Below are 26,239 nucleotides of genomic sequence, written 5' to 3' on the forward strand. Positions count from 1 at the left end.
GTTCCGGAAGCCAGCAGGCTTTTGCAAATGTTGGTTGTATCAAGGGATAAAAAGGCTTGAGGCACTGGGCATATTCGGGAATGTTAGTACGTTCGAAGTTCAAAATTCCCAGCACTGACTGAATTTTTTTAGGTTTGTTGGAGGTCGCAAACGTGCGCATTGCTCTAGGAAGTGAGGCGCCAAGCCTCTACCTTTGTTATTGAACTCATAGCCCAAGAACAACACTATGTAAGCTACACTGTGTGATTTCGCAAAGTTAAACGTGTAACCGTAGTCTGCAAACAAAACAATAATGTGGTCGACTCGGCAGAGATGCGGCCATAATTCGTCGTCCGTGAGATAAATATCAACATACGAGTACGCATCTGGGTCTATGCTGTCCAGCAAAGAGACAACATGGGCGGCGAAAACTCCGGGGCTGTTTTTATAGCCCATAGCTAAATCTCCAAAATTGTTTTGGTTTACCGCCGGCGGTAAATGCGGTCCATTGACTGCATGCCGGGGACAGATTGGGACTGAAAAAGCCATTGGAAATGTCAAGTGTAGTTTTATATTTTTTATGAACAAGACTGTCTACAAGAGCAGATCTATGGGTATTCTGTACCGCAAAAGTGCGACAATGAAAAGTTCTAATGCTGGTAATCCAAAACTATGCGGTAAGACCCATCGGGTTTGGTAATGGTAAAAAGAGGGTTATTCATCGGTGACGCACATGACTCAATGACACCTTGATTTGACTGTGTCAGAATCACCGAAATGGGACCTTTTACCTCCCGCCGGAGGGGATATTGGGGTTGAGGCTGTGGGATAGACCGCAATGGTATTTCATGGGGCGGTGAGTCTTTATCCCAGCCCACATGGGTACGGTACAGAGCCGATGCAAGCACCAAAGCAAACTCTTCTGCAAAAGACTTTGCATGCTCCTTGAAGACGTTACGTGAAAAACCCGAAAGAATCACCTCCTCCCCTCTCAGAGCAGCAAGACCAAAAGGTGGGGGCCAATCAGCCTTCGCCACCAAAATGTTATAAGAAGCGGTCAGATTTTCCCCAAAAATCCCTTTAACAACTCGTATGTCACCTTCAATTAAAAGGACTGTATCGTATAGTCGGTCAGGGGGAGCCACTCGAGTGTCAGCTGTTTTGACTGTAATTAAAGTCTCAGTTGCTGTCGCCTCCAGAAATGGACACAGTGCCTACAGCACTATGGTAACTTCCGCTGCGCTGTCAAGCAGCGTTACTGTCCACGTTGAATTCTGGAGCCAGGTCTTCACCGTCTGTGGCATATCTAGCTGTTAACGCTGCAACTTTCTTTTTCTGAAACTATGGCTGCTGACTAGGAAAATCGTCTTGTTTCCCATTGCCGTCAGTCTGACGAGGTTGCTCACCTACTTGTGGGGCACCTTGACCTCTGCCGTGATCCTGGCGTTCACCTCCACCGGCTTGTGAGCCTGATGTTTCCTGTAAAGAACGAGGAGAATGCTGATCAGGAACCTGAAATCTGTCAGGAGACCTAATTCTCGCGCGGTCGCGCAAATCATAAGTGTGCTCAGAAGACTCGGGTGTCGGTGACATGGCGCGGGACCCCTGTTTCTGTTGTTGCTTTCCCGGTTTCTTAGTTTTCCAATTTTTCTTAGAAAAGATTGGGCGCTCGTCCTTATCAGACTGAGACTTCTGTTGTGTTTGCGATTGAGCTGGTGTTTTATCAAAAGGCTTAGCATCCAAATTATTGCGGCCAATAGTCCTATAAGCCTGGGCCAAAATCTTCGGCAATTCGCGTGGTCTGTCAGGCTCTGGGACAAAAGCCAAATCATTAGCTACTTGAAAGTTTACCACGACACCCTTGACATTAGCAAGGATCAGATCGGCAGCTACATCGAACACCCCTACCAATCTCATCCCCAATTCAACAGCCGCTTCTGGGCCGTGCTCATCTTGAACACGCTTAATCACGAAGGGGAGGATGGTCATTGGGGGAGTGCCGAAACACTTCGCATATACTGAAACTTGGCTAAACGAATCATCCACACCCATCTTAGACATTTTAGTTCCCCCAAACTATTACATCACAATACTAGATAAGAGTTGATAGGCTAGGGGGTGGCATTGCCTGCATTCATAGAAACAAACTCTCTGTGACCCGCTCCAACTCCCTGGTATTCTCTTCCTGTGAATACCTTTGCCTAGACATCACGAGCAACAACAAACCAATATGCTCACTTCATTCATCCTACCATCCTCCTGGTAACAACCTTACCTTCATCGAACATATAATGGATATTCTAGCCACAAATGTAGGTCCACAGAATACTCAAATCTTCTTTGGGGACTTCAACCTCCACTGGAAGGATCTTAACAACCCAGAGGTCAATAGCCTCAAAGCTTTCCTGTCCGACCTCAACTTGTCCCAAATCTGTGACAGCCCCACCCACGATAAAGGCTCAAACCTTGATCTAGTAATTTCCAAAGCAGACTCTACCCAGTTGGAATGGATTCTCCCTTGCGACTGGTCCGGCCATCACAATCACTTTCCATATCAAGGAAGTAGTTAAACTACTCTCCGTCCAACCCACAAGAACGAAAATCTGGAAGAGGAACCTAGACAACCTCAATTCTGCTGCACTAGCAACCGCTAGCCACATCCTCTCGCCCCCACCGGATGGACAGGATCTGACCTATCACTACTTCCACTCTATGAACAGGGTACTTCACAACCTAGCACGCCTACAATTGAAAAGAGTCTGCACAAAAGACTCAAACCCCTGGTATGATGGTAGGCTAAATGAAGACAGAAGATCACAGAGCAATTGAAAGACAATGGAGAGCCGCTCCATCCACTGCCCACCTCAAATTACTAAGAACCACCAGAAACTCCTATTACAGAAAGATAAGACGTTCAAAAGCTGATTTCAGATGTAAACAATTAGACCAAGCTAAGAATCGCCCCAAAAAACTATTCGAAATAATCAAAGCTCAATCTAAGGGTGTCTCCCACTCCCCCCCCAAGCTAATCTGGAAACACTCCCCAACTGCGAGGAACTTGCCTCATTTTTCACAACGAAGACTAAAAACTTAAAGACAGACTTACTTAACGACCTATTATCCCATACCTACCCACACATGAACTCCTCGCTGACCACACCAATGACCTCGCTTAACTGCTCTGCAAAGCTCGACCTCAAGAACAACGCCTCCTGGACCACCTTCAACATCTACACTGAAGAAACTATCTTAAACATGCTCACAGCTTTGAATACCTCCAATCATTTTACTGACCCACTCCCAGCAACCCACTTAAAGACCTTCATTCCACTGCTAGTGCCCATATTGACCAGGATTATAAATACCTCGCTTCTGCAAGGAACCATCCCAGACATCCTCAAAGCTGGTCAGGTATCCCACATCCTAAAGAAAGTATTAGCAGACCCGTCAAACCTGAATAACTATCGCCCAATATCCAACATCTCGACCCTGGCCAAACTACTCGAAAAATGTGTCCACATGCAGCTTAGTGACCACTTCAACCTGCTCGACAAATTCCAATCTGGCTTTCGATCAGGGCATAGTACCAAATCAGCCATGACCCACATAATAGATGACGCACTACAAATACTGGATCAAAACAAAGTCTGTTTGTTAATACTACTTGACTTATTTTCAGCCTTCGATACAGTCAAACACGACAACCTACTAGACCTCTTGAAACATAGAATGGGTTTATCTGGAACGGTGTTAAAATGGTTCACTTCCTTCCTCCAAAACAGAACACAAAGATTCAAGATCAACCAATCTATCTAACCACACCCCAGTCACCTCGGGAGTACCCCAGGGATCTTCCCTCTCCCCAACACTCTTCAATCTGTTTATGGAACCACTCCCTGAGCTTCTCAATTCCTCAAACATCCAATATCACATGAACGCCGACGACACACAACTCTACATTAAGGTCCTATCTCTTGAAGACATCAAGTCCCTCAACTCAACGCTCCCAAAAACACAATCCTGGCTGGCAAAGAACCATTTTAAACTAAACACACTAAAAACAGAATTCCTCTTAATCGCTCCCCCAACCAAACAACCATAATCCGCGAGTGGATGAAGCACTTAACTGCATTCGACGGTCAACCTCTTATCATTGATTCCGCTAAATCGATAGGAATAACTCTGGACAATAAGCTAAGTATGCAGAAACACATCAGCGCTACAACTAAAGGAGCTAATTTTCAGATGAACACCCTGAGAAAACTGAAGCCTTTCATACCCGCAAATTACTTTAAACAGGCAGTTCAAAGTCTAGTATTTCCCAGAGTGGACTATGGGAGTGTCGCTCTCTGCGGCCTTCCCAGATCAACATTCGCTCCGCTAAGAGCCTCAATCAATACAGTTGCTAGACTCATCACAGGCTCCAAAAGAAACTGCCACATTTCCCCGGACCTTCGTTCCCTCAACTGGCTACCGTTGGAAGCCAGAATCCATTTGAAAATCGCCTGTATGACACATAAGGTACTGTACCACAAAACCCAGAGATACCTTGCGGAGAAGCTAGTGCTATTGGGTGGCAAGAGATCTACTAGCAGTTCTGATAATCTTCTACTCAAACCACAATGTTTCTCCAAGAAAAAAAACATACAATCGTACCTTCTCAGGAATGGCCCCCAGGATTTGGAACGCCTTGCCCCCAGAAACGAGACTCAATCCATCCGCTGCTTTCTTAAAAAACAGAAGTGAAATCCATTCTCTTGTCCAAATTCACCTGAACTTTCTATTCACTCTTGTAGATACTTTACTGGTCACTATTAGAGACTAGCACGTATCAGCATAATTCATTTTTTTATATGTATGTGTCATTCACCTGTATTTACCCTGTGAAGCTCTCCGATACCCGCAAGGTTCTTGTTCGCGCTATACAAAACCGTCAAAATAAAATTAAAATAAAATACTGCTGCAAACACCTTACCCCAATTGTTACTATCGGTCAACTCGGGAATTAAGATCCAAATAGTTGCCTTCAGAGGCTAAGATGGCTTGCGTCTTTATCGTTTCATATATTTACACAATTTTCTGTTCTTTAATTTTAGCAGATGACGGAAAGGGCTATGATATGCCCCTGTTTGTGCGGAGTCGCTTCGTATGTGGCAACTGTCCCGAGTAGGTCATCGATGAAGGCAAGGCAACTATTTGGATCTATTGAAAGTTTGTGCTGCCACTTCCGTCCTAGGCAAGAAATATCAAATAGACAAGTGATTATCCTTTTTCTGGAAGACCTTGAACATGTCTTTGTCCAAAGTGATCTGTGAACCACATATGTAACAATATTGAACTGATCAGAGTGCCAAGGTTATCTTCATGTTTGACATTGACACTGGGTTCTTTTAGGACCGTAGTGGTTTGACACCTTAGGTAGTGGGGTGTAGATATCTAACCTTGAGGGGCACCAATACCACACAATTCATATTGAATGCATACAAAGAATGATGTGCTACCAGTGAGACCACCATTACTGTTTGTAAATAGTACAAAGATAAGGGCCACACCCGCGTCTGGCACTCTATAATTGGTCAGATGACGACGGAGCGCAGCGCGGCTATGCGCCGGAATCTCAACTAAAGCCATGAAGACAAAGAACGTATAACACCCTTTATTGCGTTGCCACGCATCAGGTTAACTATGAAAAGTAAACACCTTTGAAGAATATCAAGCTTGAAATCAATATAGGAGGTTACACCGTCACAGCTGTTTCCGGAAACAGAAGCGAGGGAATTGTGGACAAGCACAAGTACTACTCAAGCGCCTCGCAGATCAGAGCCAGACCAAAGGTTGGGCGCCATGTTGCAGGGATTCTGCACATATACAGAACTATGCGCAGGAGACCAGGACCTTGGTGTATAGTGGAGTACCAACAACCCACCTCAGTGCCCGGAATTCCTATCCGACTAGCTATAGTGTCTCATTCGTTCTCCGTACTACAGTTAATCTACCAATGATTAGACATCCTAGAACACGTAACTCAAACTCTCTCAGTAATCGTGGGAGCAAGACCACTCTTTCGCCAACTCACTGATACTTGTCCACAACATGAGTAATCAGGGACACAGTATAGTTTAAAATGTTTATTTTAACTAACATGCTCTATAATGCAGCACCCGAGCCAATACTAGCAGCAATATGCATAAACTCAATATAGTGAGCATGTTACAATTCCATAAAACATGAACAGGGATATCATTTTATAAAGATAGTGGGAATAAAAGGCCTTCTGTGCCTTACCACCCTCCCCGTGCTAGGAACTACTTTATAATAATTATAGAAGACCTCTGGGCTTTGTCAGGGGGACCCCATACCTCCAGATTTAGATGCAAAGTTTTACATCTCCGGACAACACAGCTCGTTCTCTCTTGAAAGGTTTTTCTCCAAGTGCCTAACATGCATGCAATGCCATATTAAAATCACTCGATTTTCAGTAGTGCAGCTGTAGCAGTATTATGTCTAACATGCGTGGGACTGACCAAAGCAGATTAACAGAGCACACTGTTTTTTGACCTTGAACACGCTGTGCAGAAAAAGCCTACAGAGTACAGCCCGAAAAGTGAAAGGTAGACGGTTCTCATGTGAACGAGCACAAGCATAGGATTTACGAAAGCAAAGTCATGTAGAAACGTGTGCAAACGCAGCAACATGGCAGCCAAGCATGTACTGACATATGGTAACTTAATGTCCGCAGTGTATTCCGTAACCGTCTTCTTCATAGTCGCTCCCCTTGCATCTGCTCATTCCTTCCTTAATCCTAGCATCTGGCTAGAGGTAAAACAGGTGTCCTCCCCTTTGTTTGAAGTCCATGGTTTACGACACCTCCCCCTTCTCTGGCATTCCTATGCCCAGCAACCTCTCCTCCCCAAGAGGGTGCCTAACCCCAGGGGTCATTTATCACCCCTTCAAAGCAGCCAGGCTCCCCCACTTATCTATGACCAATCAGGGTAGTACAGAGAAAATTATTCCTATGCTCAATCCTTGGTAACATGGCTGCGAGCAGGCAGGGTTAACTTCAAAGACAGGTTTGTAAAGCACTTAAAATCACCAATTCAGTAAATAATTAGGTTACAACACAAAATAAAAATCCCACATCAATTTATAAAAATAGGAAATATTTCTATCTTTTAAATGACACCAAAACGAGAAAAAAAATCCACCGTAGAGAACCAGAGATATGAATTTGTAAAGATTAGTCACTTTCTAGTGCTTAGAAACCAACAGTGCCCCTTTTAGTCATTTCGTTGCCTCTGACAGGGACACATTCCCCTTTAGCAATTGTTCTGGACGATCTCTTACCCCTCTTGTGCAGCCTCCTCCAGCAGGCTGGGTCCAGTTAGAACTCCTTCCTGAAGTTCTTCTTGCGGGTCCCAAAGTGTCCAAGGTTCTGGAAACTCCAAGAGGGTCCTTGAAAGTATGAGACTTCAATTTCCGGAATCCACTTGGACAAAACCCTTACAAATTCAATGGTAGTACTCCAGGCTGGGGATTCTTTGTGATGATGGTCCAGGTGAGCTCTGCTAACCTGCAGCTTGCAGGGAGTCCACTCTTTAGTCCTTTTGAAGTAGGCTTGATCCACAGGGCTGTAGTTTCAAATGGTGCAGAAAGGCGCAAGCTTCAAAGTGCAAGCCTTTGGAAACACACATCAAACTCTTCAGCGAAGACCCTTCTAATTCTCTTAAGTTTCACTCAGCAGATCTGAGAGGCACCGCCCCTCTAAGATACTTATTCAGTGTTCTCTGGGGTCAAGCAGGAGGGCACTCCTGTCCAATGAGCTGCAGGGTTTCACCCAAAGGTCTGACCACTTCCTGCAGAGTGTGGCAAAATGCTAACCCAGAAAACACTATTCTTCCAAAATTCAATATGTGAGAATGTTCATCAGGGAGAGAAGATCTGGCTAGATACACCTTAGGATGGCTATTCTCCATAGTCTCTCCCCCTTGCATCTGCTCATTCCTTCCTTTATCCTAGCATCTGGCTGGAGGTGAACAGGGGTCCTCCCCTTCGTTTGAAGTCCATGGTTTACGACTCCTCCCCCTGCTCTGGCATTCCTATGCCCAGCAACCTCTCGTCCCAGAGAGGCTTCCTAACCCCAGGGGTCATTTATCACCTCTTCAAAGCAGCCAGGCTCCCCCACTTATCTCTGACCAATTAGAGCAGTACAGGGTTGAATTTTGGCTTACAGACAAAAAAATATCTTATAACTTCTTGTCTGTACATTTTACAATAAATTCAATACCACATTGTTGGATTTATCATTACCATTCGACTGTGTCCTTAATCCTAGTTTTATGGCTTTTCTTTCTCCAGTTATTAACTAATAACCTTTTCCAATGTTAACCTATGGATTGGGGTTTGCAATGGGAAAAGTGACTTGAGCTATTTTTCCAGCACCAGGGCTTATAAAAACATTTTATAAGTCAACTACATTTATCTACAGGACCCCCACCCCAGGAACACCTAGGGGAGACTTTAGGGGTTCTGACTATGTAAAAATATTGCAGATCCTCCCTCCACAGTGCTCCTGCCACCAAAGTACATTTTGGGCAGCACTTTATCACAATGTGGGGAGTGAAATGTGCACTTTCACTTTACCCAGGGCATATAAAACTCATTTTATAAGAGTCCACCTTATAGATACCTGACCACCCCCCCAAACCCTGGGACCCCTAGGGGAGACCCTGGGGGTGCCCAATATGCCCAAACATTGTAGGTTAACCATTTAGAAGTGCCCCAAACATAAAAGTCGAGTTTGGGCACCATTTACTTTTTAAAAGCAGTCCTGCCACACACAGCCACTTTTAAAACGACCTTAGGCTTCAGCAGTGCACACATGCAAGTGAAGGAAGGTCTGCTGGCCTCTAAACTGCCAGGCCCTATTATATACCAGGGACTGATGGGTAGTTTCAATCCCCCTGTACTAATATGTACTAGGGCCCTATTGGGTAGGTTATGCCAATCACAGGGGTACCCCAACCCTTTATTGTACCCTAGTGTATGTAGGTGTTTTCACTGTATTCTAAGTGTTTTCAGCATAGCACTGGCCCTGGTTAGGCAGGGCCCTGGTCAGGCAATGCTCAGGGTCAGTCAGTCAGTTACCACCAGTACCAGTGAGCAACAAGCATTTACAATGCAATGGTCTCGGCATTGGTAATGTTAGAGCTATTGGCATTGCTCATGACATTATTTTTGTTTTTAAAACATTTAAAGAAACGGCATTGTCATGAGCAATGCCAATAGCTCTAACTTTAACAATGCCGAGACCGTTGCATTGTAAATGCTTGTTTCATTCGCAATTACCTTACCGAATGGAGGGACGACCTTTCAGCCAAGAGCACCTATGTTTGTTTTATGTTCTAAAATTGTAAACCTATTTTACACATGCCTGCACGTGCGAGACCACACACAAATACAACCTTTGAATTTGACGTCCTTTATTAAGTTACGGGGACAAACCAATTCGCTTTGCACCCGTCAGAAACACTGACGTTTATCTCATACATGTATGTAGTGTAGGGTTGTGTTTTTGTAGTGTCCTTCCCTCGTGGCGGCAGGCCTGGCAGCCTAAGGGACTGATCGGCACTTCCAGCACCATGTGCCAAAGATCTCGTATTTGGGGATGAAATTAATGCATAGCACTTTATAATGAATATTGATTACATTGGGAGGATGTTACGGTAATAGTTGAATAGCTTCTCTATATGCACATCATCTCAAATTAAATTATGTGAGTGTAAATCGGTGGTGGTGTACGAAATCGCGTAACTTTTTCTCTGGTGAAATTCACGAACATTTTGCGAAATCATGCTTTACCTAGCAAATGTGGTTTGCCGGGATCCCGCATCACTGCGTGTTTTTTTTTTTTACCCAAGCATGCAAATCTCACGAGATACTGGCAGGAAAATAGTTAGAGCAGAAAATATATTTTGACAAAACATTTTGTTTATTTACAGTCTCTTGCTGGTATCTTGCGAGACATTTTTAGCTAGGTGCTTGCTCGGTTAGAAAAAGTTACATGAAAGTGGGTAATGCTTAATTTCTAGAAATGTTGTGGATTGCACATAACGTAAAGATTCAGGAATTTCGCTGTCTTTTCGCCCAGATCTACCAATTAGCCTCATTCATATTCATTGTAGCTATCCTGAAATCCTGGCTGGATTTTAGTTTGTGAGTTCAAAATGAACATCCATAATTCCGAGGATTACACAAACAGCGGATACCATGTAAAGGGGGCTTCGGTGACTAGTGGTGACGTTTGAATAACCTTATTATAAATTGTGATCATAGTTTGAGATGAACGAGCTGAGTAATGTGTCTCTGGAGAGCTCAGTAGGTTGAGTGCCTGCTAGCTCTGGTGGTCGGGCACGTGGGTGGGTGGATACATGCTCAGTAGAGTCCTGAACAGAAGCAGCTCTGGCAAAGGCTTGTGGTCCCCACGAGTGGCAGTCTCCCTCGAGTCCCGGGTTTCCGAATCTGACGCTTCCCTCCGGGAGGAGGGCCCGGGTTCCGTCATGTGACTCTGCCTGCACCTCATGAAATGGGAAAGCAAAACATGCGAGCAACTCCGGCAGGGGGGAACCGTACAATAGGATGTGGGAGACCTTTTTGAAGATTGGTAAGTGATTCAGTTCATGAATATACTAAAGAAATTCCAAGATTTTGCCCCCCTGCAATATGGGAAGGGTAAGGAAGCCGTTCTCTGAAAACGTGATGCAAATGAGTACAGTAGCTAGCCCCTCAACATAACCAGGGTCCGCCCCCTCCGCCTTTCTACGAGTCAATCTATCTGCACACACCTAACTGCACCAACACGCCCACCAATAAGACACCAGCTCTGTGGGCGTCAGACGATTGGTCGTTCTCAAAGCAGGCTGGAGATGCAGCCATACCCTGCTGAGTCTGGCCGCATGAACCCTGCCATCCGGGGGCGGGGGTACATACAGTGCTTGCCTTCTATGGGGAAATCTCACGTGACCCTTAAGTGCTTTCACCCAAACCTATTCCTGGGGACTCTCATCTGGGATGACGGCAATGAGAACTAGTGAAAGACAGCAGGCCAGAGAAGGGAGGCGAGAAAGAGGGTGGAATGAGGGAAGACAAGAGGGAAAGGATGGACGGGAAGAGGGGAGGAGGAAGAGGTGTAGCGAGGGAATATTGAACATAGGAAAGAATGCTGAGAAGGTGGTGGTATACGAGAGGGAAACCAGAGCAAAAGGCACACCACCGCCTTTCTCCGAGGCAAAGCAGAAATGCCTCGGAGAAACGCAGCGTCCTTTTCGGATTCGGGGGCGTGTTTTGCTGTTGTCTCCTCCCTGAGACTTCTCGCAAAAAACACGCCCCCCGATCCGAAAAGAACGGGGCCTAATGTGAATGACTGACCTCTTCTCCAATGGCTGGCCAGCATTCAAGAGGCCAGCCAATGGAGAACAGGGGCGGGTTCAAGCCCCTCTTCTCCAAGTCATTAAATCTCGGAGCGAGACTGCGCAAGCGCAGCCTTCGCAGCCGAGACCTAAAAAGTTGGTGGGGTGCCCAGGGCACAGGATGACTTTGCAACACTGTCACTTAATGCAGTTTTCTGGCTTTGATGCAAAAGGAGTGTTTTTCTATAGCACACATTTCAGTTGCTAGAAAACAGCTTTAGAAAATGTAGATGTCACTGCTCTGTGAGAGCCAGTCTTTTGTTATTCTTAAGTAGAGTTTATTGCTAAGTGTTCAAGTTAAGCAAGCTTTTTTATGGGTGCTCCAGGAAGGAGACAGCCTTAGTAAGATAAGGATCAGCAATCAACGGCTATGTCTGTTTTCAAGAAACATGTGCTGCTTTTCTGTTACTATAATATGATACAGCATGGAATTTGTCGAAATCATCCATTCCTTTTTCAACAAACATTTACGCCATAATCCCAACTAGCCTATCCTAAAACATATTCGTGATATCTTCAAAGGCTTTTTTTTCTTTAATATGGGATAGTGTGGTGCTTTTGTAAAAATGTTCCTTTTTTAATCTCTTTATTTTCTTAAGTGTCTACAATATACTTCAAACTCCAAGGGAACTCAAGACCTGTAAACAGGGCATAGTAGATGTAACCAATACATCTGGGCTAGTTGTTATAAGCAAACCACCATAACCCACAGGTTTCTACAAAAAGACTCCTCCTTTACTTGAACAACTGCTTACTCAGGAACTATAAACAGGGCAGCCTTCTTTCTAGAAATTATACGAATGTTAACATTGTTTTTCTGAAGCTTTTGCAAGATGTTTTCACAGTTTTTAAAGGGAAGGCTTTTTTATATATGTACTCAGTCAGCACTGCTATAGATAAACAAGCATTCAGTGCCACATAAATCAAAACAATGCCACACAACACACAATTCCACACCACACAACAATTGCAATCCACATAATACCCCTTAACACCACATAATTCAACTCCACCTAATTACATGCTACTCAATACCACATAAATACACGCCACATAAATCCACTCTATGACACACAACAATGCACATGAATACACTCCACACCATGCCATGCCACATAATTCCATTCAACATATTTTCCCTCAACACCACACTATTCAACTCCACACTACATAATTCAACACCAAATCACATTATTCCACAGCACAATTCAACTACACACCACACACATTAAATTTAGAACACAGAATTCAACATCACACCAAAAAATTCAACAGCGCACCACATAAACTCCACTACATAACAATCCACAACACAAGATGCCATTCCACACAATTCCAAAACAGTCAAAAACAATAAATTACTATTAACATAATACAACTGCACACTATGCCACATAATTCCACAACACAAATCTACACCACACGTCACAACTAACAATTCCAATCCAACCCATATAATTCCACTACGCACCACATACATCCACCACAGTCCATAACACATAAGATATTTACAACACCAAAACATCTTACTTTCTTTCTTTTTTTTTTTTTAACACCCTAACACACAGATCTGGAGCTTAGCTCCTATTTGTTCTTTTTCGTTACAAAAACGCAACGCTATACACAGTTTCACTCCATACATTTTCAATGCACCCCACATAATGCAACACCAAACCACATTATTCCACTCCGCAACACATTCCACTAACACCACAATTACACAACACATATATATAGTACACACCACACAATTCCACAGCGCACCACATAATTAAACTCCACTACATACCACTCCACAACACAAAATACCATTCCACATAATTAGTCCTTAACACAGAATCCCACTCCACATGATTCCAGTAAACTAAATAGCACATAATTACTGTCCACATAATTCCACAGTACACTATGCCACATAATTACACTACACAAATCCTATCCACACCACACAATTCCACAACTAATCCAATACAACCCACATAATTCCACTACACACCACATACATACATTACATAACACACAGGTAAAAGAAGTTGCCATCTACAATGCCAATAGCTCTAACTCAAACTAATGCTAGACTGATCGCTTTTTTGTTACATAAATATTCAAGCAGTAGCATAAGTAAGGGTGCAGTCCCTTATATGGCTAATAGATATCCCTTTACAACTCCACAAAGACACCTAGTAACAGCCTGTGGTACTGCACCCTTTTATTGCTTTGTGGATTTTCTTTTATTACTTGTGCTACTGCTGGGATATTTTTTAACAAAATAAAATCTAATAAACATTATCATTTGCAACGCGAATAGCTGAAACTTTCAGTAAGGCGAGAGCTATTGCATTGCAAATGCTTGTTTTTTAATGTCCATGTTCGACTTTAATCTGATCATAGTGGTGTCAGGTTATCATCACCATTGCCCATGTATACTGGGAAGAGCTTGCTAGGTTTTGTGTTTGTATTTGGAGCAGCGTTTTGATGCAAGCTGGTTAAGGAAGTTATTTTTTAGCTTATTTAATTTTTTCAGCTTGTTCTTTTTCCCTTCTGATCACCCGTTTGCTTAAAGATGAAAATACGGAGGCACACAGAGGGGCAGGAAGGGAGCAGTGTCTTCCAGGGTTTCTGTGATCATACCAGTGTTTGGATCTGTATCAGTGTTTGAATCTGTACGTTTCCATGTTGGTCAGGGGAGGTCGACCAGTGTTTCAGACGGGATCGCCGACTTGTGCAACAGATGCCTCCGAAGAAATGTTAGAGTTGGCTATATGTCATGTACAGCTGTTGTCAAGAGGAGCAGGATCTAATTTTAGGCCATTTATCTTTAAGGTTTCAACGAATCAAGAAGCATGTCCAGTTTATCTGCTACTGGAGTGCAAGCATCGGTAGGTGGTACTTTGGAAGTAGGATGGATATCAATTTGCTGAATTTCAAATCAAAATTTGCTATATGGTTAACCAAGAATTGTATTAAGTCCATCTAAAATTCTAGTTTGTGCGAATGCCATTTTAGAGGAATTTTAGCCGGCAGTAAAATTGCGTTGATAGAAACTAGACAAAGTTATCAGTGGATGTTCAAGTTGTGTCGTTGGGACCAGTCGCCCCATTGTCATTATGGAGTCCTTAAGAACGAAACTTCGGGTACAGCTGTATTAGTCAAGTCCCTAACTGTAGATGTTGGCGAGTCTATGGCTGAGGATTACCATCAGTATAACCTTTATTTTTTCATTGCAGCAGTGGATTTGTGCAATTGTTACTGTTGCCACCACCCTTAGTGGTGGGGTGAATGATGGGCAGGTCGTTCTGTGGGGCCAAGTGCATTGGATCTCTTGTGCTTGCAAAAAAAAAAAAAAAAGTAATATTTGATGGAGCATGTCTTGGCCTTAGTTGAAGGAGTGTTGAGAAGGAGGTTAGACATCCTGTTTGGGTTGTTCCAAGAAGCTTTTAATTTTGGATGGTGATAAGATCAGGCTTGAGTGGAGCAATTTGCCACATTCGTCCACCTTTCACAGACTCACGTAGTTGCGCCTCATTAAAAAAGCTCTTTGCAAGAGCTTCCGGCTATGGAAAAATGTTGAGGTATGTGGTGTTTGCCTATTATGCTTCTTAGGAGTAGTGTGAGGCCTTTTAAGACCAGAGCATTAAGGAGCGAAGAGGTAGTCCAAATTATGGCCTATCGATTGCAGGCCTGTGTGGTCTGAGAAGTCTATGAGCACTTTAAGGTCAATGGTGCTTATGACGTAGCGCTATCAGAAGGCTCTGGAGCCAGACTCTGCAAGGAGAAGTGAAATTCTGAATCTGTTACAAGAAGTGGAGTGCAGACATGTGCATCAGGAGGACCACCAATACAGAAGGCACTCACCCCCTTACTTCTTTCAGTGTGTTAGTCTGCTGCCTTCTCCAGGTTATGGTCAGTTTTATATAACTAAAGTCTTACATCAAGGGAGTTGGGAGTAGCTTTGCAGAGATGATACAAGGAATGGTGATGATGAAAAGAGAAAGAGCGGAGTGGGAAATCAAATTTAGTCCATTGTCCGGACAGGACCAAGTATAGCCTATGGAGGGTGTGGACAGTCGGGGGCCGAGGACCTGAAACACATAAAAGGTGATGGAAGGAATGCTTGCAATTTGTCTAACCACTGGCAATTGCTCTGGGTAGTATCCCAACACATTGTTCTTTTGCTCACCATGCCACCTCAATTTCAATCCAGCCATATATATGCGAATCAGTCTTGACTCTGCTCTTCATCAAGATATCTACTCGCCCATTCACTATGGAGAGTCAGATTTTATCAGGGCAACCAATTTTTAGGGTCTGTTAGCCCGGGCTGGAGAGAGAGCTCCAGCTGGCACATAACAGGTGTACTGTTCATTCAGAAAGTGAATGAGCAATGAAGATGCCTTGAAATCTTTTTATCACTGTGTCACATTTGCGGTACGTTAAAAGAAAGAGATCAAATGTCAGCTTATGTTTTCTTACCAATTCATGCTTATTTTATTCAAGAGATTGGTCTTTTCCTTCTCTAATTGCAAAGTTAGAGGATTTTGTAAAGTGAACTTTATGACAATTGAGCTGGGCACACATTTAAATAGCTTGTTAATGAACTGTACAAATATTCAAAATATATTTCTGTAGCTCTTTTTTGTACTTCTTAAGTGATATGGAAACAAAGATTTTAATAGGATCAAAACAAATCAGAAACCTTTACCTGGTGATGTGCAAATGATAAATATTTGCTCATGTCCGATTTCCACACATTATCACTTGCATGCTATTTAGTTTTATCCATAAAACTGCATGTCAGAGGGAAACTTTGTGGCCATTTCAATGGAAAAAGTCTGTTTGTAAATGACAGTGCACTATCATATCATGCTTTAGTAATATAAAATTATTGAGTTTTTAAATATGAACTGAGAAACAGGTCCGCCCCCGCTCTGATGACAATACCATTAGTGAAATAAGAGGCACGTCAGGGGTCTTGTGTTCCATAAATGTGTGGGCTACATTTTTATTATACATGGAGCAAAGGTTTAGTCTATTAAATCAAGCAAAAGAGGGGTTCTTTTGTTTTTACAGCAGAAAAGCTAAATTCACATATATGAGGGTTCTCTTGTATGTGATAATGAAGAAAAAGGCAACTCTGTAAAATAAAATACTTGCCTAGGATCACAGAGTTTGGTCAAGCAGGGAAGACAGGATTGATCTCAAACTGCCCAGTTTTACAATATGCAATTCAGCCAAAAGATTTCTCTCTATTTCTGACAACAAAGGTTAATTATGTATCCTTATTTCTAGGAGGATGAGATTAGAGTGAAGGGACGGGCAGAAACCATATTTTATTCTTAGCAGTTTTACATAGAACAACCCTTGCCCAAGGACACAAGAGTGCTTCAGAACAGAGATGTTACACTTTTTTGGGCAAGGTAGATTTGCCAGATTCACAGGTGAATCGAGACCAAGATTCAAACCTGGTTCCACATGTTGCATGGATGACAACTGTAGCCATTAGACAATATCGGCTCCGGGGAAATCCTGGCTCATTGTGAGACAGAGGTTCCAAGAGGACCTCAAATTGACTCCGGGTCGAGCTTTCAGTGGCTCGCCCGCCTTTAAAAAGGACTATGGTGACGGCCCTAACTTGACAGCTAAGTAGGGCAAGGAGGAGAGGGGGACAGAATACATAGTTTATATCGTAGTGCTATTTATGTGGCAATTCTAATCCCTGAATATATTAATTTCTGGCGCAATGGATAGTAATTGCCTCTTTAATATCAACTCTTACGTCTTTGCCAGGGCCGGCGCTAGGCATGGGCAGAGTGGGCAGCTGCCCAGGGCCCTGCGCTCAGCACAAAAACATGGGGCTCTGCTTCTGTGTGAAAGGCCATGCTTTCACAGTCAGCCCACCTGCTCCTCCAGGGCCCCCTCCCCAACCCGATAACATTGCTAATGTACTTTTATTAGGCGAGGTGTCTTGAACTCGCTGGTCAGGGCGTGGTGGCATTCCTGGGGGTGCAGTGGTGGGGGAGGGGAAGACTGGTTGGAGGACGTAACAGGAGCAAGGCCAGCAGTTATGTCGGCTCTCCGTGACAAGGGCGGGGCAGCACCTCTGTTAAATACCTGTGCTGAAGTCTTGTCTGCCCTTTGTGTATTCTGTTTCCAGGCAACAGAAGGCTCTTTTGTTTCAAGGACCAGTGGGACATTAACAGGTAGGGAGAGGTGGAGGAGGGAGCATCAAATCAGACTGGCACAGTAGGGCAGTGTTTTGCAAAGTGTCTCGCTACAGCTTCGAGGCACAGGGTAAATGTTCCCCATCCCATGGGCCTTGAAGCACTGGGTCAGGCTGCAGATTTAGGCGTGGCGCCCCTTGCACTGAGACTTGGGCCATTATCCAGTGCTGCGAAGTCCAGGGTAGGTGGGCCTCACAGCACTCCATCAGGCTGCAAGGTCCAGGTGTAGGGCCCCCTTCGCAGGGTCTTGTAGCCATTATGTAGTGCTGACAGGACCAGTGCAGGGAGGCCCTGTCCTTGGCCTCGCAGCGCTATTCGTTTTATTCCACAGAGGGATTAGCATGTTTGCCTTCCAGCCCAGGCCACAAGTGCTAAACTGGCTGTCTAGTAAATGCAGCTAGGTGCAGAAAACCTGATAACCACCCAATTTCCTCAGCAGGGAGCTCTGTGGCCCCTCTTTTCATGATTGTAGCAGATTACCTGCTCCGTGACACACTTGGAGTCCCCCACTTGTATCCCAATATCAATTAGCCATATCTTGTCCATCTAATTACTTGTAGGAGATTTCATATATACAGTTCTGACACCTGATGGGGACTGCTGCCCCTGGGTCTTGTTTAACAGGGCAGTGAGGGTGGGGTGCGTAGGCAGACAGAAGGGAAGTGCTGTAGCTAGACAAGGTTTCTCGCTGTGAAAAAGCACAACACACTATCAGCCGGCAGCCACGAAACCTTACCTGCCATTTCAAATGCAGAAATGGCAAGCAACTTCTTTGATATGACGAGTGGAAAGACATTTAAAAACCTATCCAGTGTAATGTGCAAAGGAATAGATGTATTCGGATGAACTACTCTCATCAGGGCCACCCTTTATCCGTAGGTCTCTGCCCCCAATCAGTGCCTTAGGAAAAGCGACGAGGGTCCTTAAACATCCCACTTTTTTTGCTCTTCTTGTCGATCTCTGAAGAGATCAAAACGCGGCTGCGCACGTGATTGTTGAACATCTTTTAGTGGTACTCGGACTCTTTTTAGGGTCCTGCCTGCGACAGCATGCGCTACCATATGCGTCTTGCTTGCGAGCTACTGTTGTATACATAAAAGGGCTTGGAGCCTGTCCATTGCTTACCATTTGTTGATTTGCGTGGCAATCTTCTTTACAGCCTCGTAATTCGTCAAGGCAGACCTAACTTTCCGTTCCTCTTTGTGGAGCAGGGACCTAGCACCGATTCATTCAAAGTAAACCGTGCCCATCTGCTGCTCCCGACATGATTGAGGTACTATTTTGTTCTGTTGAACTTTTAGTGCCCTACAAACAGAAGGAGTATTACTGGCAAAAACGTGCCCAGCAGGACAAACAAAATTGCAAAGATTGGTTTTCTATAGTTAAGTTTCTTTTATTTTGGACTCACGTTTTCTTTTGTTTTTGCTTGTGGGTGTTGTTCTCAAAAGATGAGCAATATTTTAATCCGAAGCGACATTGTTTCTTTTTTTATGTGTATTTTCTGAAATGAAGCTTTAACACATAATCGTGCAGTACACCCCAATCCACTCCAATTCACCCCACCTCACTCATGTCAATCCGCCCCACTTAATCCAAACCACCCCAGACCAATCCGCCCCGCTCCACCCCGATACAACCTGCCCCGCTCCAATCCAAAACAACCTGCCCGCTCCAATCCAAAACAACCTGCCCCGCTCCAATCCAAAACAACCTGCCCCGCTCCAATCCAAAACAACCTGCCCCGCTCCAATCCAAAACAACCTGCCCCGCTTCAATCTGCCCCTTTTCAATCTGCCCCACTCCAACCCAAAACAATCTGCGCCACTCCAATCCGAAACAATGTGCCCCACTCCAATCAACTTCAATCCAAAACAATCTGCCCCATTCCAGTTTGCACCACTCTAGTCTGCCCCACTTCTATCCAAAACAATCTGCCCAACTCCAATCCAAGACAATCCGCCGCACTCTGACCCACCCCACTCAATCCAATCCACCTCACTGCACCCCAATGTACACAACCCCAATACAATCCACCCCAATTCACCTCACCCTGATCTAATCCACATCACTGCAATTCAGCCTACTCCACTCCAGGTTCACTCCCTCTCCAGGTTCACTCCCTCTCCAGGTTCACTCCAATCAAGTCCAGTTTATCCCACCCCATTTTAATCCACTCCAATCCACCCCATTCTGTCCATCCCATCCCAATCTACCCCACTCTATTCCAGTCCACCACACTCTACCCCAATCCAATACACCCACCCACCCCAGTTCAGTCCAGCCCACTCAATCCAATCCCTCACACTCACCACATTGCAATCCACCCCAGTCCAAACCACCCCACCCACCTCCAATCCACCCCACCCACCTCCAATCTACTTCAATCCTCCCCACCCTAATACAATCCACCCCAATACAATCCCCTTCCACTTCTTACCACCCCAATACAATCCCCCAATCCAATAACCCCACCCCAAACCAATACATCCTTCTCGAATCCACTTCAAAATCACCTCACATTTCAATCCACCCCACTACAATCCACCCCACCCAATCCACCCAACCCCCTCCAATCCACCCATCTCCTCCAATCCACCCCACTCTACCACGCCCCACTCTACCACTACCCTCTATTCAAGTATATGACACCCTACTACCCCTATGACGTTCTACTCCAACAAATCCAGATATGACACTCTACTCCCACCACTCCACTCAAGGACACTCCATGCCACTAACTTGTAACCATGCTGAACAGTAGCCACACTAGTATAAAACATGGCAAATGCACATTGCCAAAGCCAATAGCTCTTATAGGCGAGCCTTATTGGCTTTGCCAATACTTGTTATCGGTGATGTTATTCTGAGCCTTTTCCTATATTTAGCATGAAAACATGCACACAACAGATTGGGTATTAACGCAGTGGGGAAAAGCACGATAACTATGTGGTGGTGTGTCACTGGAAAGCACAAACCAGAAGGAGGGTTCCTCCCAGAAACAGTTTTCAATGTATTGAGTTCATAATGGCTGTGAGACAGTAAAAATATGTATGTCATTACTTACAATCATTCAGCTCCCAATTACAGTTATGTGTCAATGCATGATAATGATGTAAGATGTCAATTTGTGATATGTAATGTAAAATCACAATAAACACATTTTAAACTATGTGGTGGTGTGTCAAAGGTATTTTTAGCTGTCATTTGATCACTTACATATAAAAGTGTTTCATTCCACTTTTTATAAGGAGTTACAATTAATTTATTTAATTACACACAAATAATGGGCCCAGGAAGGACGATTGCGCCTTGCATAGATTCAAACTCCTGATCTGCAGTTATACAGCAGCTCACAAAACTATTCTGCTATCAACTGTGAATATACCGAGGCCTGTGCTTACCTTCACTCCAGGCTTTGTCTGTCAACAGATGTACTATCCAATCCTAGGCCCCAACTATTAGCGACCACACACAGACTATAGGCCTTGCACGTATTTTTTTGTTGCATGTACCGAGCACAAGCCCACTATACAGAGAGATCAGACGGAAGATGGACATTATGCTAGGGGTTCCAATTGGCCTTGCATGTAAAGGTGTAGCCTAAGGGTGGCAATGATGCTCACTAACTCATTCCTTAATCCCCATCTTCAGACATTGGTTTTGGTACACTGGCAAGATGGCAGCCATTTTGAGCTTTCCTTTTCAAGGGTTTACCCCTGATAAACATGATTTGTAGTGTTGTGAAAAGCAGATGTTATGGTTACCCAGTTTAAGGATACGTTAATCGTAGGCTGGACAGCCTGTTAAGTGAGCATTTAAATAGGTATAATTATGAAATTCTACATAAAAAATTAGAGGTCTGAACTTCCATGCCACCCTTATGCCACCTAGCCTGCTCGAGATTGCACACCGATCACAACAGAAGTCATGTTACCCCATCAAGCAGCCTTATAGGTGAATATTCAATGCTGTGTGATCCACAGCAGCAACTTGGAAGCATTTCTAATTCATTTTTATGGGATTTTAACTTTTCAAGTGTGGCTTACTTCGATGTGTCCAATTAAAATACTATATGGTATTGTAGCATTTATATACCGCTTACTACCCATATGTGATGCGCTGAAGCACTTACTAACAGATAGCAAACAACATGTAGGGTGTACGGTTGGAAGGGTGTTGTTTTGAGCTTATGTAATTTGTTTTTATGTTGTGCGTGATGACAAACGAGGTACGGCTTACGTTATGGGACGCTGCACAAGGGGGTGTGATTAGTGTGGGCATGTGAGAGGTAGACTCACAAACTGTAATTATAATAAGGAATACCCAGTTTAGCCACTGCAATAGTGGAATGCTGTGTGCCTGTAGCCCAAAAAGGGTGGTAATCACAGAAGGCCCAGCAATCCATATGGCAACGTGTGCCAGGCAGCACTGGCTTTCAATGAGTAAAAAGATGCCAAAATTGTAATTGGTGACAGAAGCAGTAGTCATGCACTATTTTATTTATTTAGAGGCAGAGATACTGCCTAATGCTAAAAAATAGATCTGATGAAGGAGAAAGGAAGCCGAAGGGAAATCACGCCTGGCAAACTCAGCAGAAAGAACAAACTTTAAAACATCCAAATTCCACCTACTTCTACAGGCCCGAAGGAAGCCAAAATTTTAAAAAGGATTTCACACCACAAGCCTCTTTCAAGGTGCAAAAGGTGATTAAAAGTAATCACCATTCGGTCGGGTCTTTTTCGGATTGTGGCTCAGACCCCAGCCACACTGGCACCCTTCACATGGAAGGGCGTATGACAAAGTGTTTGGTGGGTTTCTGCCCAAAGAGCACAAGAGCAAATTGGGATGCCTCGTATTGCCTTGCATCATCCCTCCATGCAAGCCCAATATTTTACTTGTATCCCAGGTACCCTTGTTCGTTCTAGCTAACATGAGGAACATCCTCATGACCTTTAAGAATTTCTTCCCAGAAATGTTCACCTTCATTATTAGTAGTGAATGACATTTCAAGGTAATTAAGACACAATGTGAAGAAATTAGACTGCTTCCATTTTTTGTCTACAAGAGCATCATGGTACAGATTTGTAGTTCTCAATTTTTTCAATCTTGGCACTGCTCTTCTCTGATCCAACAAGAGTATGCACTTCATTTTAAAGACTGTCGAGTAAGTGTGTATAGGTACAATTTATCAGAGGAGGAATATGCTCCAATAGGAGCAAGCACCCTCACAGTGCTTAATTTGTAAAATATGAAGTCCAGGTGCTCAAATGTTTGTCGGAGGCCACACCTACTTTTCTCCGGCTCCACCCACTTCCTCCACCGGCTGCACCCACTTAGTCTATTGGCTTCACCCACATCCGCAACTCGCACTGTTAAAAGTTAGATGTAACCGATCTGAATTTCAGCAAGGGAGCCTTCCTCATAAGCAAATGCAACAATAAACGTAATTTTACTGAAAGTAATGAACAATGAAATAGTGATGTCTGAGTTTTTCAAAACTGTTTCTGAAGCTCACTTGGATTATACCATAAAAAAGAATGCGTGAGGGCGTACTTGCCTGCATACGATTAAATATCTTGTGAGTTTGAAAGTTGCCTCTAATGGGTGTTCTATATTTAAAAAGAGTTGGACAGGCTTGTCAGGCACACTGAGATTTGGCAATGCCTGATATGCTAGTACAACACTGCGTTTAAAAGCGTGCATTTACAAAAGCTATGGGCAACAATTCTTCTCTAGTATAGTCTTTTAAAAAAGCAATAGTTGATGGTAAAGGCAAGTGCAAAACCAGAGTAAGCCCAGGCTGTGCTCGGCTCTTGGGTTCTTATGCAAAGGTAGTACAAAATATACTGTTAGCACCCATTTTTGCACTCCCTACAATAACCCACAAGTACCTTTTGTTTCAAAATGATTTGCAAGGATTTTGATATTGTAAGAAAACCGAGATAAAGGTTTTCACGTTCTAACATGAACATGAGAATAAATTCATAGCTGTAGGTTGAGAAACAACTATCTATCTATCTATCTATCTAGGAAGAGAAAGCCACAGCAATTTTTTATGGATATCCTTCCTCTGGGATGATGTATACAAACTTCAGATTACAAATCTTTTTTTTTTTTATAAAGTGACATAATGTGTGCCAGTTTGGACAAAAACACGTTGCCATGCTTTCAATATAATGTCTTGCAGAAAAAACTATCAGGCTCGTGGGAGGGCTACACCATTTCCATCAACATCGTCTTTCTCATCAAAACGAAATATAAGTCAGTGCTTGATTACTCAAAATGCTGTCACACTGTGGTGTTCTGAGAAGGACAAGCATGTAATAAAAGAGAGAGGTAAAGGCTTCGACGGAAAACGAAAAATATAAGGAAGCATCAAGATGGAGCATGTAAGAGACAAAAGGATATAAAGAAAGAGAGGGAAAAAACAAGAGCAATAGAGAGCGAAAACAGAGTCAGAGGGACAGGGAAAGAGAGGGAGGGGCAGAAAAAGTTAGTGAACAAAGTGTGGGAGACAGAGAAAGACAAAGAGAGACCACTTTCCAACTGTAATTGCATTAAAGGTATCTTCATGTGGTGTATTCCTAGAGGAGGGAGTGCCTGAGCAGGAAATACCTGTACTTAATGACATGGTCATAGTATTTACCATTTGGCTTCAAATCACGTTAATAACAGGTATTACTTTAACATGAAAATATTAAACTTGTTAAACTGCAGGATCACAAAAGGCTGCGACACCCACCATGCCTCAAAATTGTGCCCCTCCGGGTGCTGACATGTCTTTACACTTGTAATTCTCAAAGTTATCTTCTCAGATTGTACGACCTTCCTGCGGCTTTATGAGTGGAGTCAAGTATGAAAAGAGACCTTATTAAATAGGACTGGATGTGTTTTCACGTCGCTGCAAATGTCTTATGTTCATAAAATGGATTTGAGCTCGTCTTGTAAAGAGAACGTTCTCTTCACCATCCCGCTGCAAATTGATTATATTTAACTGTAAGGTCTAGACAGTGGCTATGTAGACAATTAAAATCATTGCAGGACATGGCAATCTGAAAACAAATCTGCACACGCTGCGTGCCGCACACAGAACTAAATTATCCAGATTCCAGCCCTTGGCAGGGCCTTAAGTTAACTGCTCCTCGGCCCTAAATTAAGTTTACACATACTACGGGAGCCTATGCAAAATGAAATCACACTTCTTCTACTGTGCCTGTTTGGGAACCAGGACTTACCCATGGACTCGCTGACCTCTCAAAGTATCAATCAAACCAACGTCAAGCCTATTTGGCCTTGACACTGCTTAAAACCATGTGTAGAATCTGCTATTTGCATAGCTGCCAAGGTTTCAGATGGCTATGTGTGACATTTGCATAATTTTAGTGTAATTATGAGTGACATTTCACCGACTGACACATACATATATATATACACACAATTAGAAATTACACCCATTTGAGCAAAGAGAAAGTCTAAGATGATTTTAAAACTGGTGCGAAGCACTAGAAATGGAAGGTATTGGTGGACTTGTGAATGACATTTAACTGCTAACTGTGTGACATTTCGAGTGACACTTTCTGATGAGTAAAAACTATGTAATGAGGTGCACGGAAAGAGATAAATATCAGAACTTATCCACAAGTTCTAATAATATCTTGCAACTGGAGCAAAACCCCAAAAATGAAAGTTTACACTTGCTTTATAATGAACTATGTCTGTAAATGTTGTGGTAGGCTAGCATATACTGTAAAACAATGTGAAAATTCATGTACCTACAGTCGCAGGCTGGGTCCTCGTAGCACTGTAACATAGAAGTAACTAGCCACTACTGAGCCAAAAAGGACACACTTCTGTTCCTATCTGGTTACAGCTATTCTGCGCTGGATATTGACTGACAATTTATCGCAGTTTCAACATAAATACAATTTGTCCTGTGTGTGAAGAAATAAACTGCCAGGCTCAGTCTGAAATGAATGGTGTGCACTAACTGACATTGCGATCTAGTATTAATCAAATGCTGCAGAGATCAGTACAGAGTTTGTAGACCGAGAATGCATGAATGACTCACCGGACTGCTGCTGGTAAACAGGCGCTGGGGAGTATATGCTCCATACCGAGCGCTTCACTGCTTGGTTTCGTCTTGGGCCTGAACTCTTCGGTTGGCTGGGCACGGGGGCCAAGAGGGCACAAGCAACAGCAGGCCTGGCGGCAGTTAGAGTGTGCCTGAAAAGACGTCGCTGGAGCCTGCCAAGCAGCACCTGTTTTCGCTTAGAAGTGCTTTATTCTACCTGACTGGCCGGTAGTGGCACATCATTTTTGCGTGCTGTTCACCCGGCTGCCATCTGTGCCAGCCAGAGAGACCTCCACAGCACCGATCCCCCTAAATAAAAGAGCTTACTGTAAAATTGAAATAATTTCTTCAGGTAATGAGAGACACTGCAAAGTTAAAGGTTTCTCTCTTGACCCGTTCTGTGTCGTCCTCCGCAGCAGCAGTAGTAAATCCTCCTACGGACCACCTTCTGTGAGCTTGGTGTACTACACAACGGTCGGCACAATCCTAATGGCGCCACTTTG

At 43.7% G+C, this 26,239-nt stretch overlaps 1 protein-coding gene across 2 annotated transcripts in view; it reads right to left on the minus strand.

Annotated features, from left to right (window-relative positions):
* The window catches only part of LOC146869959 (ubiquitin-like protein NEDD8), a 73,694-nt gene that overhangs the window by 29,706 nt on the left and 17,749 nt on the right, over positions 1–26,239 (minus strand). The window contains exon 1 of one of the 2 annotated variants that reach the window (XM_085624113.1): positions 18,791–18,970. The exons of the other annotated variant lie outside the window; for it this stretch is intronic. Within the exon in view, the coding sequence (XP_085480239.1) occupies positions 18,791–18,793 (3 nt within the window). The 5' untranslated portion in view covers positions 18,794–18,970. Of the gene's footprint in view, positions 1–18,790; positions 18,971–26,239 lie in introns of those variants that run through there. 2 annotated transcript variants of the gene reach the window in all.

Source organism: Triturus cristatus, chromosome 1_1 (genome assembly GCF_964204655.1).
Source record: "Triturus cristatus chromosome 1_1, aTriCri1.1, whole genome shotgun sequence".
Classification (NCBI taxonomy): domain Eukaryota; kingdom Metazoa; phylum Chordata; class Amphibia; order Caudata; family Salamandridae; genus Triturus; species Triturus cristatus.